Raw genomic sequence first — 17,941 nt, forward strand, 5'->3', positions numbered from 1 at the left:
GGGTCGCGGGGGCATGCTGGAGCCTATCCCAGCTGACTTCGAGCGACAGGCGGGGTACACCCTGGACTGGTCGTGAAAATGCTTCAGTTAGACAAATAATATGGAAACTTTGCTGAAATATGCTTTTTTTTAGGACTAATAATAGGCTGTATTCAACCACGAAACAGCATTATTTAATTATTATTATTTAAGCATTTATTAATTAGTATAATTTTGAAAGTCTGTGAAGAGTGGTGAGGATTTACTGCATAAGTTCCACTTTGCCTTCGCAGCGTTCAACTGTGGTGTGTTCACGGACTGTCGAACAAGTCTGACATCTGTGTTGTCACGTTTTTTGACCAGAAATCAGCAAATTTGTGGGTTTGCCAATGCAAAGCAAAACCACCAATAATTTGTATCCTTGTACGATAGTTCAACTCTTACATTGACCTCCATGTCAGATCTTATGTGAGATGATAAAGCTGGCGAGTTTCTTGCACTTCTTGCAACACATTCACAACCACTTTATCAAAGGGGAGTCAAATAGTTTCGGGATGAGCCATTAACAGCTCAGTGCAGCCATATTTATTTTTTCAACAGGCCCCCTTTGTCAGAGCTTGCTGAAGAACGAGCCAGAGGAGTTGCAGCGAGGGTATGTACTACACACGAAATGCCAGAAACAACACATCCTACTGGCGAAATAAGGTCTTGCTTGGCTTTGAAAGTATTTCAAACCTGGCAACAGCTTAGAGCAGGGGTACCCAAATTTTTTCCAGCGAGGGCCGCGTATGGAAAAGTTGAGAGAAAAAGGACGCAAGGGCCATTTTCTTATTCTTTATTTTGTGAAAAGGCTAAAAAACAGAGATGTTTTACATGCATTTAAAATCAGCTTTGTGCTATACGTGACAATGCGTATTATTACAAATTTTTACTACCAACATTTCAGCTTTTCCTCACCGCATTACTCCTTGTGCTTCTTTTTTGTTTAATTGAATTTCTACTATGTGCCGCGGGCCAGGAAAAAACAAGCTGCCGGCCACAAATGGCCCCACTTTGGACACCCCGGCACAGAGGAACCAACGGAGGAATACGATGCATGTTGATACGTCTTTAGGAGTTGGGATGGAACCGTGAACGTACTACTGTGCAACATCCAGTATATGTTACATGATATATTTCACAGAGAAATATATACTGTATTTCGACGGACATGACTCACTTGATGTCGACATTCTCCTGATATTTTGTTGTCTTATACCCCATAATGGTAATACGGTAAGTACAAATATCAGGAACTCTCACTGTAATACATAGGTTAGTATGTCAGGTTGGCCAAGTGACGACGTAAACTGTAGAAACCAGACCGAAAAAGAAAGTAGATGTCGTTGCTAAATAAATGTAGACTCAGCCACCTGCAACAAGTGCTTTGAGGTGCTCGGTTGCTCCCCACAACAACTTGGAGATGAATAAAGTATTTACTGTATCTGTCTATGCAACAATCACAATCACGGTGAGGTGCATTCACGAACAACTTCATCTTGCTCAATTAATCCACTCTTGCATGTAAGATTAACTCGCAAACGTGATTGTAACGGTAGGCTTACATCGCCACAATTGTGCATCAATTGTCAATTTCTGTTGTGCAGAATGTGTACACTTCAAATACTGCTTGTTTAGCTTGTTATGTATCGCTGCTGGTTTTGCCGTGATAATAATTTGTTGTATTTATTCATTTATCATTTTATCTGTGTTATGGAAGGATTTAAATTACTGTTCTGTTCAACTTGCATATCACACAATTGCGTAAAAATAAAAAGGCATTTATTTGGACAAAATGTTTTCCCTTTCAAAAGTGGCATCAATATGGGATCATATGCAGTATTGTATTCATTCAGGACTTTGACAAAGGACATCTATGCAATTCATTCATTTCTACACACATTGCAACACGACATTCTATGGCTGTTTGCATGTGTGAGTGTGTAGCATACAGCATCCAGGACATAGGCCCATACATGCCTCGTTTGTAACGCTAGTGCACCTTGCTTCACTTCCGGGCTGTGACGTCACAGCCTCTCGGGTTTCAGTGTGCCTGCAGTCCTGGCGCGCGCTGCTGCTCGTCAGTCAGCAGCACGAGGACGACTTGGTAGCACAGCTGCAGGCGAACATGCACGCAAAATAATAACAACAACACGTCTTATCACCGACCAACATCTGCTTTTACAACGGATAAAAGCTCCTCGCTTCTCTACTTTGTTCTTTGCTGCGCCTTTTTAACTGCTTTGGACGCTATGGAGGCTTTCTAGTGTAAGTACACAAAACTCGGCTTGTGATAATGCACTGCGCTTCAGTATATTGTCTGTTTTATTGTTGGCATTCGGGACTGGTTTGTTTGCGACATATGACAGCATTTCTTATGTCCTTATGTCAAAAGTATCTTGAATATTGGTCTATAATACAGTAAATTTACAGTGTGTAGTTTCTACTTGTGCCCTTACTCCTAACATTCATTGCTTCAGTGCAAGATTCAACATGTACTGCAGCTCAGTTGAAAATGTGTACAGATTTTTGTATCATAGTTTTGAGTGAAGCTGTTTCATGGCTCCCTCCCAGAGGAAAAGGAATCAAGTATCATTGCCTCAAATGTGAAGTTGCCATGATGGTTATTGACTACTGTACATTCTCCTTTGATTGCAAGACATCGTTTCCACACACAACACGAGTCAGACATTTCAGTTTGTGAGTTCAACTAGAACAGGGGTCGGTAACGCGCGGCTCCGGAGCTGCATGCTCTGTGATTTCTTTTTTTGACATAGAACCTGTGGGGAAATGTGCGTTTTCAAAAAGAGTATGAAATATAGGACTCCGTGAATGCATCTCTCTACACTGCATTCTGAGGGCTGATTGGATGAGCAAGGGAAGGGGGAGGTGGGCCAGTGTGATAAGGAGTCTTAGTCAAGTGATATGTGAACACTAGTGGGCTTTTTTTTTTTAGGCTAAAGTTAGCTCCGTTTTCTTTTGGAGTTCTGTTTTCAACATTTTAAGAAGATTAAAACTTTTAAAAGTTTATAAGCTGTGTAATGTTTTGCGGCTCCAGACCATTTTCCTTTATTGGAAGAGGAGGCAAAATGACTCTTTTGATGCAAAGGTTGCCGACCCCGAAGTAGAATGAATCCACTGCAAGGGTGCACCAACCCACATCATGGTGGTTACAGTGCATCACCATATTATTGTTCAAGTCTCCCGGGCAAGGTATTAGTGATGGGAAACTCGATTCCTATACTGACTCGAGTTCTTCTGAGTCACTCACTGAAGTGAAGCGGGTACTCGATTCAATGTAGTCACATGTCACAGAACGCATGCACGGAAACTTGGACATGTGCTCAACAAGCTTCACCCGTGAGTCAGTGAATCTCTCGTCTTCGTCGAGACCCAATGAGACCCAATGAGTCAGTAAGTGAGTCATTCCTGCCCGAAGGGGGAAAACAAGAGTTACTTTCTCACAGTGCAACGGAACGAAAACACAACACATCCATAGCAAGTTAACACATCACATAAACAACAACTGCTCGCCAAATATAACACATAACTTTAAACTGTTATTTTCAATTGCCCACAAGGCATGCTGGGTAGTCCAGCTGCAACGACAATATGAATTATGAACAATAAAACATTGGATATCAGACTATGTTAACACCTACTTGTTTACTTCTCTGACAACCTCCTGAACATGCAGTGTAACAAAAACATGGCAAAATCTTGGGAGAAGGAGTACCCCAAGCTACCCAGCATGCCTTGCGGCAGGAATATATGGGTGTTTTTGGCATGGGTATGGCCTGTGTATTTGTTTCAATGCCCACAAGGTGCAGTAGGTAGGTTACTTTGTGCGTCGTGTGTTGACGTTTTGTTTGGATGGCTTATTGCATCTGATTATTTTGGTGACTCAAGCGTGCCACAATAGCACTGCAAGTCATGTTGCCGGCTACACTTTCCATTTTAAAGATTTAAAAAAAAAAAAAAGGAATTTGGAAATGCACAGTGGGCCGGATTAAGACGCTTGGCAGGCCCGATGTGGCCCACGGGCCGCAGTTTGCTCACCCCTGTTGCATAATTAGTTGCATAATTAGCGACTTGTTAACTGGTGTCCTTTTTCTCATCTGGTTTGAGTAAATGAACGAGTTAAGAGTCCAGTCCAATCCGTGAGTTCCGATTCAGTAAGAAAACTGAAAAAGCGAGTTTATGACTGGCACATCTCTACAAGGTATTTTGTGTTTGCTTTTGTGGATAGTGTTGGCTTTAATGCATGAATTCCTTCCAAAATCAATTGAACCGGTTTTTCCCGATCCTGGTGTTGACATAATGGATGTTATCAGTCTGTTGTGCCAAAGTTGAGCCTCATATAAACTTGGGCCCAAGTAGTATAATTGGTCTTTTACTTTTTTTGTCCATGGAGCCTATGTGTGTCAGAGTAGAGGTTTGTCTTTTTCTGGTCAAAACCCACATGCTGCCCTCGTTGTTACTTTAATCTCATGCAATGTCAAATGAATTAAATGCATTCAAACCTCTATTTATTGTGGTATGGTGTTCTCAATTATACACACTAAAAGCAGTTGGTGTTCAGTGGGGCTAATAGTGTAGGAGGGTAGGGGCCCTGGGACCATAACATCATCACAAGCCAACATCTCTGTTCTATTTAGATGGGTAGATAAATGGTATTTGTGGCTGCGACCTCATTAACCAGCAGATTAGCAGCCATACAGATGTACAGTCGGGTTCCACTGCTAATTGCTTGGCCAGCTCTCCGGGCAGAACACATCGTGCGGATGGAGGGCAGCGTCAGATTCAATTTCAGGCTTTGAGTCATGATGAACCTCTGAGATGGTAAACAATGACAGGTCAATTTCATCCAATCATCTCTTTTGTCAAATGGGAAGTCCTTCTCTGACCTGTATGCGACACACTGCCCATTTAGGCATGTAGTACTTGCATTTTTTGACATAAATATTACCTGTTAAATAGCAAAACACGTTTGCTTCTGAATTGGGCTGCAACTAACAATTATTTGTTGTCAAATACTCTGAAGCTTGTTTTGATTGCTCCAATAATTGTTCAGGCCAGGGGAATGTATGCATGGTTAGCTTACTGCAGGGGGGGGAAGATGTCTCTGTCATGTCTTAACGAACGAATGAACGAGGGAAGGCAAACACCGGCTCACCCGCCCTTCCTCTCGCTTATCCAATCACCAGAACTCAGCCAGCCTTACATTTACAGCCTTACAGAATATTGGATATTTTTAACTCTTTTCAAAAATGGGCATTTTCCCCCATTCGCAGCCACTGCGAAGGGAGCCACAACACGGAGGCTGAGGAGCATGTGGATGCGAAGCCGCGGGTTGCCGACCGCTGTTCTAGGCTGACCAAATCAAAATGAACCAAACGCAAACAGTTCGGTCCACAACATATCAGAAAAGAGCCAAAAATGTCTATCACTGTTTTCCAAAGTCAAAGCTGATGTATGTGAATATGTTGTTTAACCTAAAACACAAAGATAATAGGTCTGCATTCATGGATGGCTAAGGAAATAAAAAAATATTCACATTTGAGGCTGAAGAGGATATTTACATACATTTACATACAAAAAAAAAAGATTAGTCCACGACCAACATTGTCGTTTAACTGAATAATACATGAATCATCGATTTATCAGCTGTCGCAGCTCGAGTTTTGAATACAGTCGACCCTCGTTTATCACGGTTAACTGGTTCCATTTTTGTATAGTTAAAGCATTGAAAACCTGTTTATGACTTTCGAAATATGTTTTTGACCATTACTAGAGCGCTGTAGACGTGAAATAAAGGGATAGACGTGTTAAAGGGGTAGTTTGGATTTTTTGACATGACGTTGTATGACGTCCCCATCAGCAGTGTAGTACATCAACAGTGACTTAGCGCCCCTCTTGGTCTCACGAGCCCACTTCTGATCGGATTTCCGTGATGAGGAACGTCGTTCCCTTTAGAGTTTGTCCTCTCAAAACAATATGCTTTCAAAAGGGTAATACATTTGCAACACATAAATACCTCCTCGATAAAATGAGACCTCACAAATCGCTCGGCATTATATTTGTTTCCCGCTGTGTCCCTTTGCACAGTCGCCTGTCCTTTCTCGTGTATGTGAGGAAGATTCCCACATCTTCTTTTGTGACGGAGCACCGCGGGCATTTTGTTTACGATAGTGTTCCACAGAAGACGTGAGCATCTTCATCACATACACAAGAATCTAAAGGTGACAGTGTGCAGGGACATGGCGGGAGACAGATGTAACGCCGAGTGGTTTGGGAGGACTAAGCATTTTTATGATGCAAATGTATTACTCTTTTGAAAGCATATTGTTTGCGAAGCTGAACTCTACTGAAATGACCCCAGCAACTAAGAGGAACTACGTTCCTTGTCATGGAAATCCGACAAGAACTGGACTCGTGGACCAATTGGGGGGGGGGGTAAGTCACTGTTGATGTACTACACTGCTGATGGGGATGTCCTACAACTTCATGTCAAAAAATCCAAAGTATCCGTTTAAGGTCATGTAATGTCATGTCATGTCTCATAATTGTTTTATGTCATTACTGACGCCTAGAGGCCACTACATGTGACTCGTCTTTCAATAATAATGGGCCGTAGGCAACCACGAAACAGCGATCATTTATTAATTCATTTTTGAAAAAACGCTTTGGAGTGAGGGAGCAATGTTTGAACCGCGATGTAGCGGGGGCGACTGCATAGAACCAAAACATGTCCAAAGTGCGTCGCGGGGGCCATTTTCGGCTCGCGGCTGTGATTTTATCGGGCCGCAGCACAGTCTAAAAATGTCATTTAACAAGGAAACTTAAAAAAAAAACAACAGCAGCAAAAATGGGAAAATCAATCAAAAGTCAAAATATTACAAGAAGAGTTGTAATCTAGCAAGGTAAAAAAGCCATCATTTCACAAGAATAGAGTCATAGTATGAGGGATAATATTACAGAAAAAAAGTTTGGGTTTTGTTTTTTAAAGTCAAAAACAAGGAATAAAGCTTCTTAGCATATATAAATGTGTTGGTTCACACAAAGTACCAAAGTGGCCCCTGCATCCTTTCATTTTTCAGTATGTGGCCCTCGCTGGAAAAAGTTTGGACACCCCTGGCATAGAACATTTCACTCAAAGACACTTTTCAGTTAAAGTCAATTTCAATTTCCACACTTCTTGACGAATAGTTGTCTGTAGTGAGACTGTCCTATCCCGTTGTCGGTCTTTGTCTATTTCTTTAAGGAGTTGACCTTGATTAGACGGTTCAAGTTCTATTTTGGGTAGCAAGCTACACATTTGCTCCGTCTCACAAAGCACACCATACGTTATAGAAAAATATTGGTACATGGTTTCCTGTACTGCATCTGCCACAATGCCACATACATCTTTACAAATAGTGTTTTTTTCTCTCAGAAGCAGCTTGTCACCATGGTGCTCAAATCCTCTCAAATCGCCTGTTCAGCTGTGTCACCTTGACACGTTTTATCACAGTCACGGCTGCCTCGGGGCGAGGGGCGGGGAGTAGGCGGCGTCAAATTGAATTATGTGGACAAAAAAAAAATGTGATTTGTAACTTGACTGAGCAGCTGTTTTCTGTGGTTAAGTGGAAAGGTCTAAAGGTGAAAGTCAAAGCTTAAATGGCGTGATAGCGGAGCGTTTGGGGGTTTCCCGCCTTTACTCTCTAATACTCCCAAATATATTACACTACTCATGCTTTTGCAGTTTTGTGGCAACACTTGCTGCGTGTTAGTTGGACTCTATCGGGGGCTGCAAAGCCCCTGTTTTGTCTTGTTGGCCCTTTTCTTCTGTTGCCCCCCACATGCCCTCTTCCAAACTGCCTATTCTGCTTATTCAGCCCAGCTTTTGTGAGGAGGATGGCTATTCATACCTCTTGTCCGTGTCCATGTGGGATTGAGGAGTTCCTCTGCACTTCAACTCTTTTCAGCTGATAGTATGGCTGTGTCTCTTACCACTTCAACTTTAATAGGTTGTAGGTTGTCTGTTATTTAATTTAAATGGTATACAGTGCAGTGGATGTGTGGATTCTTGATCAAATTTTAATTTTTAAACTGCATTTTCCCCCAAAATAGGCTTTTTTTCCCCGCCCAAAAACACCTCATTGACCCTAAATCTGTAATAATTAAAAAACAGTTGATAATACAGGTGAAATGTACAGCGTGCATGTAGTACATGTAATGTGTTTTGATGTCACAGGCTGTCCAGTGTCCCAGAACAGCCTTGGTGTTGCCATTGTTTGATTCAGGATGAGTGTGTTATATCCACACCAAGTCTGATTGGATGATTTAAACGTCTCCAAACTGGCACGTGTGAAAAGAGAATCGAGTGTGACTTGTTCCGATAGGAAACAAGGTTATGGTCCGAGGAGCCTGGATCGAATATCCCGTAGACGTGTTTAATAGGATCATAAAATTTGACCAACTACAGAAAGGATGCCATCCTACTTGGCAGTACATCCCATGGTGAGAAGTAGTGATTAAAGAAACAGTTCAGTGCAGTAGCAGTCATTAGATGATATCCTTGGGGAAGCAAACTCGGATGGCCTGATTGGACTGAGCTGCACTTCTATACATACTGTAAGGTGCAGCTTTAATTTCTGCTCTCATGTGCTGTGACCATAACTTCAAATAGCACCTAGTAGACATACTCGATCTGCAATGCCCAACAATAAAAGCATTTTGCCTCACTGTATTGTGTACAATACAAATGATCTTGTGTTTTAATGGCCAATTAAGTCTTTCAAAATCCATATTCATGCACATTATTGTACATCGAAGCAGTTCAAATGCCCCACAAAAGGCCAGTTTTCAGCTTTGGTTTGATTTTCAAATCAAATAATTACACAAAGACGTTTCCCAGGCTAGGGCCTCAAACCCCTGCTGTTAAAATAACACGATTCTAATGTGAAGAGCCTTTTGGAGCATGTCAGTTGTTAGTGTTTGACCTGTGCTTGAAGAGGACTAACGGATCAAAGACCCACCCAGGATCATAAAAGCCAAGCCGGTGAGGGGTTGACGCCCCCCCACCAGACAGTTCACTCCTAATTATTATGGAGAAGACAGTTCAGAAACCTGCCCCGCCCTCCTCACTGTGAAGCGGTCAGCTCATCCTGTTACTCCTAGTTCTCCACCTCTTTACACCCAATGCCAAGAGGGAGGAAACCTGGTTTCCTTCGGCCAGATCTATGTCATAAACCAACATCTTGCGCTTAAAAACGGTAAGAAATGGAGCAAGTTTTTGCCTTTTGTGAAGTACAGAAATGTTACCATATGCTCCACCCACATGATTTGGAGTAACTGTGGCCCAGTGCTGACTGGGGACCACAGACCACATCCCTCACAACATATGTGATCATTTGAAATGGTGTAGGAGCTAAATTTAGTCTGTCGATGTTTTGAAACCATATTTTCCGAGGGTAATTTACATTTGGACTTGCAGCTCAGCGTGATGAGTTTGTTTTTTGTAATAATATCTCGTTCCACGAATGGATGAATATCAGACGATCGACTCACATTATTCCTCGCCCGTCTCTAAGAGGGTATCCTCTACGATACAATGGAACCTCCAAAGTCAAACATGGTCTGTTTCAGCATCCTCATCACGCTCTCATGTGCTTGTTTTTCTAGACAACAAATGAATAAAACTCAATTTATGACATTTAAATAAGATTTGACAGTCTGTGATTCCCAAAACTGGTAAAAAAGTACAAATGATTCACAGACATGAAGATGCATTTCTATAGACTTAACGCTATGATATTCAAAAGGTTTTAAAACCATCAACATTGGTCACTTGTCAGCTTCATCAGTGTATTCCTTTTCAAAAACGTATATGACTGACATTTGTTTTTGTTGCAAAATTTTCAACAGTATTGCTTATATTGTGTTACATGAGTCTCATTTACAAGTATGCATTTACATTGTTTGTCCTCGAGGTATTGCTGTAGTTAGGAAGTAGCTACTGTGTGCCAGGCATGTCTCTTGTTGAGCTGTAGAAATGAAAGCATTTTGCCCTTATTATGCATAATCTGTGTAAGTGGAATGTACATTTACATGTGTAATTAGTGGCCGTATATGGAGGGTGTTGTCATCATATAAATCGGGAATCGCTAGCAAGCATATGGGATTTTCAATGTAAATTAGCAACAAGACAACATATTAAAGAAAATATTCAGTTTATGTTGGATGTCACAGAGAAATTATTTGTCCATCCATCTCTGTGCCGCTTATCCTCACTAGGGTCACGGGGGTATGCTGGAGCCTATCCCAGCTGACTTTGGCTGAAGTCAGTTTTATAGTGCTTCAAAGTAAAGGCTCTGAAATGGAACTCAAATGATTCGTTATTGGTAACCCCGTATCTGTATGCTGGGCTAGCAAGTAGAGATGAAACGTTAGCCGCTTGCTCCCCTCCTGCACCTTGAGAAGCCCTTTCCGATGTCACGATACTTTCAGTTTCTGGTTGGATGGCTATTATTTTGATACATTGGGCACCCTTCTTTGCTGCCATCACCAAAAACAAAAACATATAAACACACTTTTCTGAAACTAGTCTTTTGTTTTCTCACAAGAGTTCTCCTGTGACGTCATGCATGATAGCGGTTCAACCTCTACATTTTTGTGCACCTCTTGAAGCATAGGACACCCCTAATTAGGTTGAAATAAACATTGTACAACCCCAGGGGCATTCCATTTGTACAAGTGTGCATGCTCCAAAATATTTGGATTCCATGTTCCCTGCTCTTTGATAACGGTAATTAAAGTTCCCTCACAGACTTTGATTCACTATGTTCCATGGTAATGCAGCTGCAAAGTGGTCTAAAAGGAGCTTTTTCCTTTAAAACACGCCTTTCTTTACTGAACTGCCTTTGCTGGCCCACACCCAACCATCATGTTACATCATAAGCTCCGTGTTTTCCACTGAGGTCTACTAACTGTCTTTCCATACATCATGTTTGTTAGGAATGCTTAGGACGTTCTTAAATAGCTTCCGTCCGTATAGCGTTAGAGTCTCTTTGATGGCACAGCCGCTCTTAAAAACACTGACCCTTGCTTGTGAGTCTGTAGGCAATTCTTAAAGGCCTGATGTTAGCTTTAATGGATAGACCCTGAAGAACCTTCATGTAAATGTGACGTCCTGCTTACAGGACATAAATGTTAGTTGGAAGTTATGTCTTTGAAACGAACAAAAAAAAGAAAATAATGTAAATCAAATAATCCATTCCAGACACCCAAAAATATGAACAAAAATGAATTTTATAGAGAATTGACCTTTTATTGAAGACTTGTTGGTGAAGAGCGGAGAGGGAGGAGGGGATCCACACCAACGAGAACGTCTCAACATCTTCCATCTTTTGTGATTTCTGTTCTTTTAAAATCTTTACCCCGTTCACATTAACTTCCTTAAGATCTTGTTGTTTCGCCAGGATGGAACCGAGTGTTGAACTTAGCGGGAAACTGTCTAGTTTGAATGTAGCTTACAGTAAGTGTCCCCGAGCACCAGGCCAGTGCCCGGTACCGGTCCGTGATTGGGGATGAACTGGGCTGCGGAAAACTTTTAGGCTCATTGATAAAAGAAAAAAAAATCACTGAACATTTAAAAAAAAAACATTTTTAAATAACTACATTGAATTTTATGTAAATGGATATTCATTTTGAAAATATGGGCCATTATTTTATTAAACTTTTAGGCTCATTGATAAAAGAAAAAAAAATCACTAAACATTAAAAAAAAAAAAAAAATTACATAACTACATTGAATTTTATGTAAATGGATATTCATTTTGAAAATACGGGCCATTATTTTATTAAAAAAAATTAGATACAGTTAGAAATCCCACAGTTTTTGCATGTTTGTTTGTTGGGAATGGCGAGCCGTCCCACTTTGTTCGATCGTCCATGAATGCACCATCTCACGCTGCGCAGATAGACTACTATACTGTATTTTTCACCGTTTTGTTTCAGCTCATATTTGTTCCCAAATGCTGATATTATTTGGCAATGGATAAAGGTAAGGTTTTGATTACATAATTGAGTGCTAATGTGCAAATTTGTCCAGTCCACAACCTGAAGTTAATTCATGCTAGCACATGCTAGTCTGTGTTCACACACATCAAACAGGGACATAACTGTATCATCTTCTCCCTGAAAAACAAACTCCAGGCTCATACTGATGGATGGTAGGTGGCTGTGTATACATTTTGTGCTTAGAATTTGACGTTGTTCCTGTTGTATTTTTACCCACTAGATAATAACATTTGATCGCAACAGTTTCCAAGATGACTTAATATACCAGCAATACTGAAAACATCCTCCATCCACATCTTTATTAATACCACAATATTCAATGTGCCAAAGGGTAAAATGCAAGAGTTACGTGCAATATTGTACGATAACCAAGACAGTGTACGAGAACAGAGGCAGAATTTAGGCGAAAACCGAAAACAGCGGCTTTCAAAAACTGAGATTTGACTGTAATTATTCTTTTCATCTTAACATTTAGGTAAGAGAGCAAAGCATGTTTTTTATTTAAGGGGCTCAATGGGTCCAAGTGGATTTTATTGAAGCAGTGCTAAACAAGCTAACGGACCAAAGAGATGCATGTGTTCATCCAGGTCAACATTGTATTCCCAGGACAGTGTATCGATCGCAACTGGACTGTTCAGGTTGTCTGAACATTTTGGCCTCATCAGTTTATGCTCAAAAGACCTGATAGGACAGTTCTCAAGTCTTTTGAGCATGAGCGGATGACGTCAGATGCACTAAACGTCTTCTAAGCCAACCTGAACAGCCCAGTTGGGATCAATCCTATGCCCTGAGAAGACCAAATAGATCAAATCAGGTGAGCATCAAGTTTGTGTCCTAACAAGAGAGACAAAGCAACATTGTTTGGCATTTGAAACCCTGAATATAGGAAGTAAAACACCAGTTTCGTTCTTGCGTTGTTTATTCTGCCTGCTTGACAAATGGAGGAAGTTAGTTGTCGTCCTGCAAGTTTGTAACCCGTGAAGCAGCAGCTTGAATGATCAAGACACATTTTAAGATGCAATTTTACAACATCCAATGTCGACCGCATTAACAGTAGGCAAAAACATGCACTATGAGAAAATAGTTGGACTAATCTGCCACTATTTTATTTTCAATATGCAGCTTAGGGGTAATTTTGACATACAGGCAAACAGCTGATACATGCGATCACTCATCAACCAGTTTAAGAGTTAGCTTTCATCCCATTGAGCATGTTAATACCCAGACATTCTATCTTAAATTTCAGCCACACTTTGAGGCGTACGTGTGAAGGGATACCAGTGAATAATGGTGCCATTGGTCTGTCCCTAGACCGCACATGGACGTCTGTAGCCAGCAGTGCCTCCTGTAATTACGGGCCTCAGCTGTGGAGACTATTACTCTCCGTGCGAAACTGAAACTCAACCCCCTATTTCACTCTCGGTATTTGCTCTTTTCAGCACACAAGAAGGCTGTGTTTAAAGGCGGTGTTATTTTTGGACTGCAGTTTGACTGTCTTCTGTTGATGGTGCAGCCTGAGTGAGTTGAAATGTAAAAGCACATGGCAGAGGCTGCAGCTCCAGAGACGTCTATATGCCGTCAATTCCTGTTTCATTTCTCCCGCATTCAAGTTGAGAATTACAGCAGATTCACGCTTTTTGATGGCACTACTTTCCGGGACGACCAGCGAATGCCGTAAAAACACGAGTCATTGCTAGGCCCATTAAAAATGACTATTTTTAACACGCAGCTTGCTTATGGAGAATGAGATGTGCAATGTGAATTTGCGGGGCCTTCAACGCTGAAATGTGACTGTGTAACTATACTTTATTCTGACAACCCTCTCAGTTACTAAAGTACCACTTCAGTGCAGTCCACTGCAAATACAGTATAGTGCAGGATACCATTTTTACTAATGAGACTTTATATTGACTCAATTATGCAGTGTTCCGGTTCGGAGGCCAACGTTGACGATTTACAAGCGACAGTCAAGCGTGATGAAGCTAGTTATTTCTCCCTGACCGTCCGCATCGCACACAATCCTGAGCAATTTACTGGAAAGCTGCAACCAACCAGTGAGATTGTGTGGCTGACGTCCTGGAATTCTAATTATGTTGCGATAAAAATAACTTGACTGCTGTCGCTGGACGATAATATGGACGTGTGGAAGCCACCGTCTTGATGTTTATTTGTTTCTCACCAGGATTGGAGTGGATTTTTTGTAATATCCTCCTTTAGGCCTTAATGATTTAGTCATAGAAAAAAAATGGGATTAAAATAAAAAAAATAAATAAAAAAGCTTCTTAAAAATCTTCTTTAAAAAAAAAAGCTACGCCACATGATATTGTTTTTCTTTGGGATAAAGTCTTACTATTATAAGAATTATTTTATTTTTTGTTATTTCAATACATTTTCATTTCACATTGCATTTGTAGTTGAAAAGGTTTAGTCATTCCCGCATTGAACTCTGATGTACAGTGTTGTGAAAGTGTTTTCCCCCTTCCTGATTTCTTCTTTTGCATGTTTGTCACACTTAAATGTTTCAGACCATCAAACAAATTTAAATGTTAGTCAGTGGCAACACAACAGAACACAAAATGCAGGTTTTAAATGAAACTTTTTGTTATTAAGTGATCACTATTAAGTGATTGCCCCCTTACCGAAAAACTGGTTGGGCCCCCCTTAGCAGCAACAACTGCAATCGAGGGTTTGTGTTAACTTGCAAGGAGTCTCTTACAGCGCTGGGGAGGAATTTTGGCCCACTCGTCTTTGCCGAATTGTTGTCATTCAGTCACATTGGAGGGTTTTCCAGCATGAAGCACTTTTTTAAGGTCATGCCACAGCATCTCAATAGGATTCAGGTCAGGACTTTGACTAGGCCACTCCAAAGTCTTCATTTTGTTTTTCTTCAGCCTTTCAGAGGTGGACTTGCTGGTGTGTTTTGGATCATTGTCCTGCTGCAGAACCCAAGTTGGTTTCAGCTTGAGGTCACCGACAGATGGATGGACATTCTCCTTCTGACTTTTTTGGTAGACAGCAGAATTTATGGTTCCATTTATCACAGGTCCTGGCGCAGCAAAACAGGCCAAGACCATCACACTACCACTACTATATTTTACTGTTGGTATGATGTTCTTTTCTGAAATGCAGAGTTACTTTTACGCCAGATGTAATGGGACACGCACCTTCCAAAAAGTTCAACTTTTGTCTTGCCAGACCACAGAGTATTTTCCCAAAGGTCTTGGGGATCATCAAGATGTTTTCTAGCAAAATTGAGACGAGCCTTGATGTTTTTTGTTCAGCAGTGGTTTTGGTCTTGGAACTCTGCAACGCAGGCCGTTTTTGCCCAGTGTCTTTCTTATGGTGGAGTCATGAACACTCACCTTAACTGAGGCAAGTGAGGCCTGCAGTTCTTTGGATGTTGTTGTGGGGTCTTTTGTGACGTCCTGGATGAGTCGTCACTGTGCCGTGACTCGGTTAAATAAAAAAGTTTGTTGGTCCACTCATATTTTTTCATTGTAATTTCATTAAAATAAATGTTAAGATCATGTGTCGTCTCATTCTCGTGGATCCAATCTCATTTCTTTATTTGGTTGTATCATAGCTGTAAACGGTTGAAAAAGTTTATTAATTGATCTTAAACGTTTAGGGAAGCTTATGGAAAGTGCTTCTGCCTTCTTTTTACTGGTATAAAAGTGCCTTTGGAATGATCTGCTATAGATAAACCTTTCTCATGTTTTCTCCCCCTTGTCACTCTCTTTTATAGCCATAATGAGCGAAAGGTGACTTGCAAGCATCCCGTCTCAGGCTCACCCTCTCAAGACAACTGCATCTTTGTCATCAACGAACAGTAAGGCTTTTGTTTTTTTTTCTTTTCTCCAGAATGTCACTGGATTGCATTTTGAGCACCACAATATGCTGTCGGAACTTCCGATGCCTTTCCACCCCTACCTCTAATTGCAGCTCTGCCCTCTCAGTTCAAATGCCAGTCTTCTGTTCTGCTAAGTGTTGTGTGCCATTGATTTGAATGATAGCGGATGGTAATAAAACAGTCATTGTGTCGTGTTTACATCACCGTATGGGAAAGTCATGATTCGCATTCAGATCCCCTTGACCGGGGCAAGAGTTTGCATTCAGATCCCCTTGACCAGGGCAAGAGTTTGCATTCAGATCCCCTTGACCGGGGCAAGAGTTTGCAGCCTCTCGCAAAGTTAGAAATGTCCTCTGGTGTGAATCACAAAAAAAAGGGTGGAACTGTGTCGCTTGGCGGAGGTCTGCGCTCTCCGAGTGCTTTTCTAGTTTAAACCTACAATGAAAGTCTGTTGCTCCGACGATCAAGTCTGGTGCTTGTCTCACCAAGCAATCGCTGACACCCAGTGGCCAACGTACCGTACTGCAATATTCCGGTTTCTGAGACATTCGGGATAACCCGTTTACACACGTGATGTGTGGGGAAAAAAACTCAGCTGTGCCATCCATATCCATGCTACCCGTTTCCACCAGAACACCGCTTCGCGTAACTTCTTGCTCACCTTCTGATAGATTTCTCTCTTGCGGTACTTTCTGTTGTCTTTAAAAGACATAATGTTCCTGTCTTTCACCACACTAACGAGGTGGCTAGTTTCCTCCTCACTCCAAAAGTGTGGGGTTTTGCGTGTATTTCCTGCCAATGACACAAGATTCCTTTCGAATCGAACATGCGCAGAACACAAGCTGATGTTCCTTTCGATTGGGATAACCCGATACGTGTATGCATGATCCGATATTTGGGTTGGAAAAGGAGTAACCCAGGGGTAATATTTGGGGTTTTAAAAACCGGATTATGAACACATTCCGGTTTTTCAAAAGGTTTATTGGTGTTTACATGGTCGTGCACAACCGGGTTATTGGTAATAATTTGTCCTCAAATGTAACAGTGAGGAGAAAAATCCAAATTTGCTTGACTAATGAGCAACCAGCAGTGGTTTACATCACTACAGGCCTGGGCGATGTATTGGTATTATTAAAATACCAGTGTTTCTTTTAAGAAGGATATCAAAAACAAACATCGTTCATGTCGATATAGGCTGGATTTGCGGCGTTCTCTTTTATCTTGATGCAGAGTTCTCACTCATCACTCTGCTGTGTGTGCAGCGCTCCTGAGCGGGGCTCCTGGCCTGCCCCCTGCCTGCATAAAGTAGGAGAGAGGAGGGGCGGAGCAGAAGCCCCCATAAAAATGAAAAGCGACAAGTTCCAGTGTCGCCAACTCGGCTTAATCTGGTGACATAGTTTCTCAAAAGCGACTCGCGACAAATGTAGCAAATTTTTCTGGTGTCGTTGGAGAGTTTTCTGGTATTTAAGTGAAAGTATAGCTGGAGAGCTCCATGAATCCTCGAGGCGCGATGCTGTTTTACAGAGGGGGATCTAAAAAGTATATGTGTCTTAATATTCATTAAATGATTACTCATTACTACACTCAAGCCTCATTATGACTCGTTCACTTACTTGTCGTGTGATGGAAGAACGATATGTAATAAATAAACAAGTAGTCCTAACTACAAGTTAAGAGGTGAAGGCCGGAGCCGAGTCCGGATATAATTATTTTGCTGTCTAGGCTTTGAGAGGCGCTAGCCAAGTTAAAATATTACAATTATTTTATTTTGACGAAGTGATGGCCAATTTTTTAATTAAGAAACTAAGAATCACTTTTATATGTAGTTCTAAACTTAATGTAGGTGTTCTTACTCATTTTTCTGTCCCTCCTGCGAGGTTCTGCTTTCTAAAAAAATTTATTGCTGTTCAAAGTAAGTATTTTTGAGTTGCTGCTGAAATACAAAAAAATCCCTCTCAAAAGGAGGATTTAATTTTATATTTAATTCTTTTGTGCTTGTGGTATTAGCTG

General features: G+C 41.2%; 1 protein-coding gene across 19 annotated transcripts in view; it reads left to right on the forward strand.

Annotated features, from left to right (window-relative positions):
* The window catches only part of LOC129181866 (pleckstrin homology domain-containing family A member 5-like), a 120,619-nt gene that overhangs the window by 48,719 nt on the left and 53,959 nt on the right, over window positions 1–17,941 (forward strand). For 18 of the 19 annotated variants that reach the window (XR_008570517.1, XR_008570516.1, XM_054777571.1 and 15 more), the window contains one exon: window positions 15,827–15,910. Coding sequence is in view for 16 of the 19 variants with exons in the window: in XM_054777571.1 (XP_054633546.1) it covers window positions 15,827–15,910 (84 nt within the window). In the remaining 3 variants the exon portion in view is untranslated. Of the gene's footprint in view, window positions 1–2,082; window positions 2,287–15,826; window positions 15,911–17,941 lie in introns of those variants that run through there. The other variant, XM_054777585.1, reaches the window with a different exon arrangement.

Source organism: Dunckerocampus dactyliophorus, chromosome 5 (assembly GCF_027744805.1).
Source record: "Dunckerocampus dactyliophorus isolate RoL2022-P2 chromosome 5, RoL_Ddac_1.1, whole genome shotgun sequence".
NCBI lineage: Eukaryota > Metazoa > Chordata > Actinopteri > Syngnathiformes > Syngnathidae > Dunckerocampus > Dunckerocampus dactyliophorus.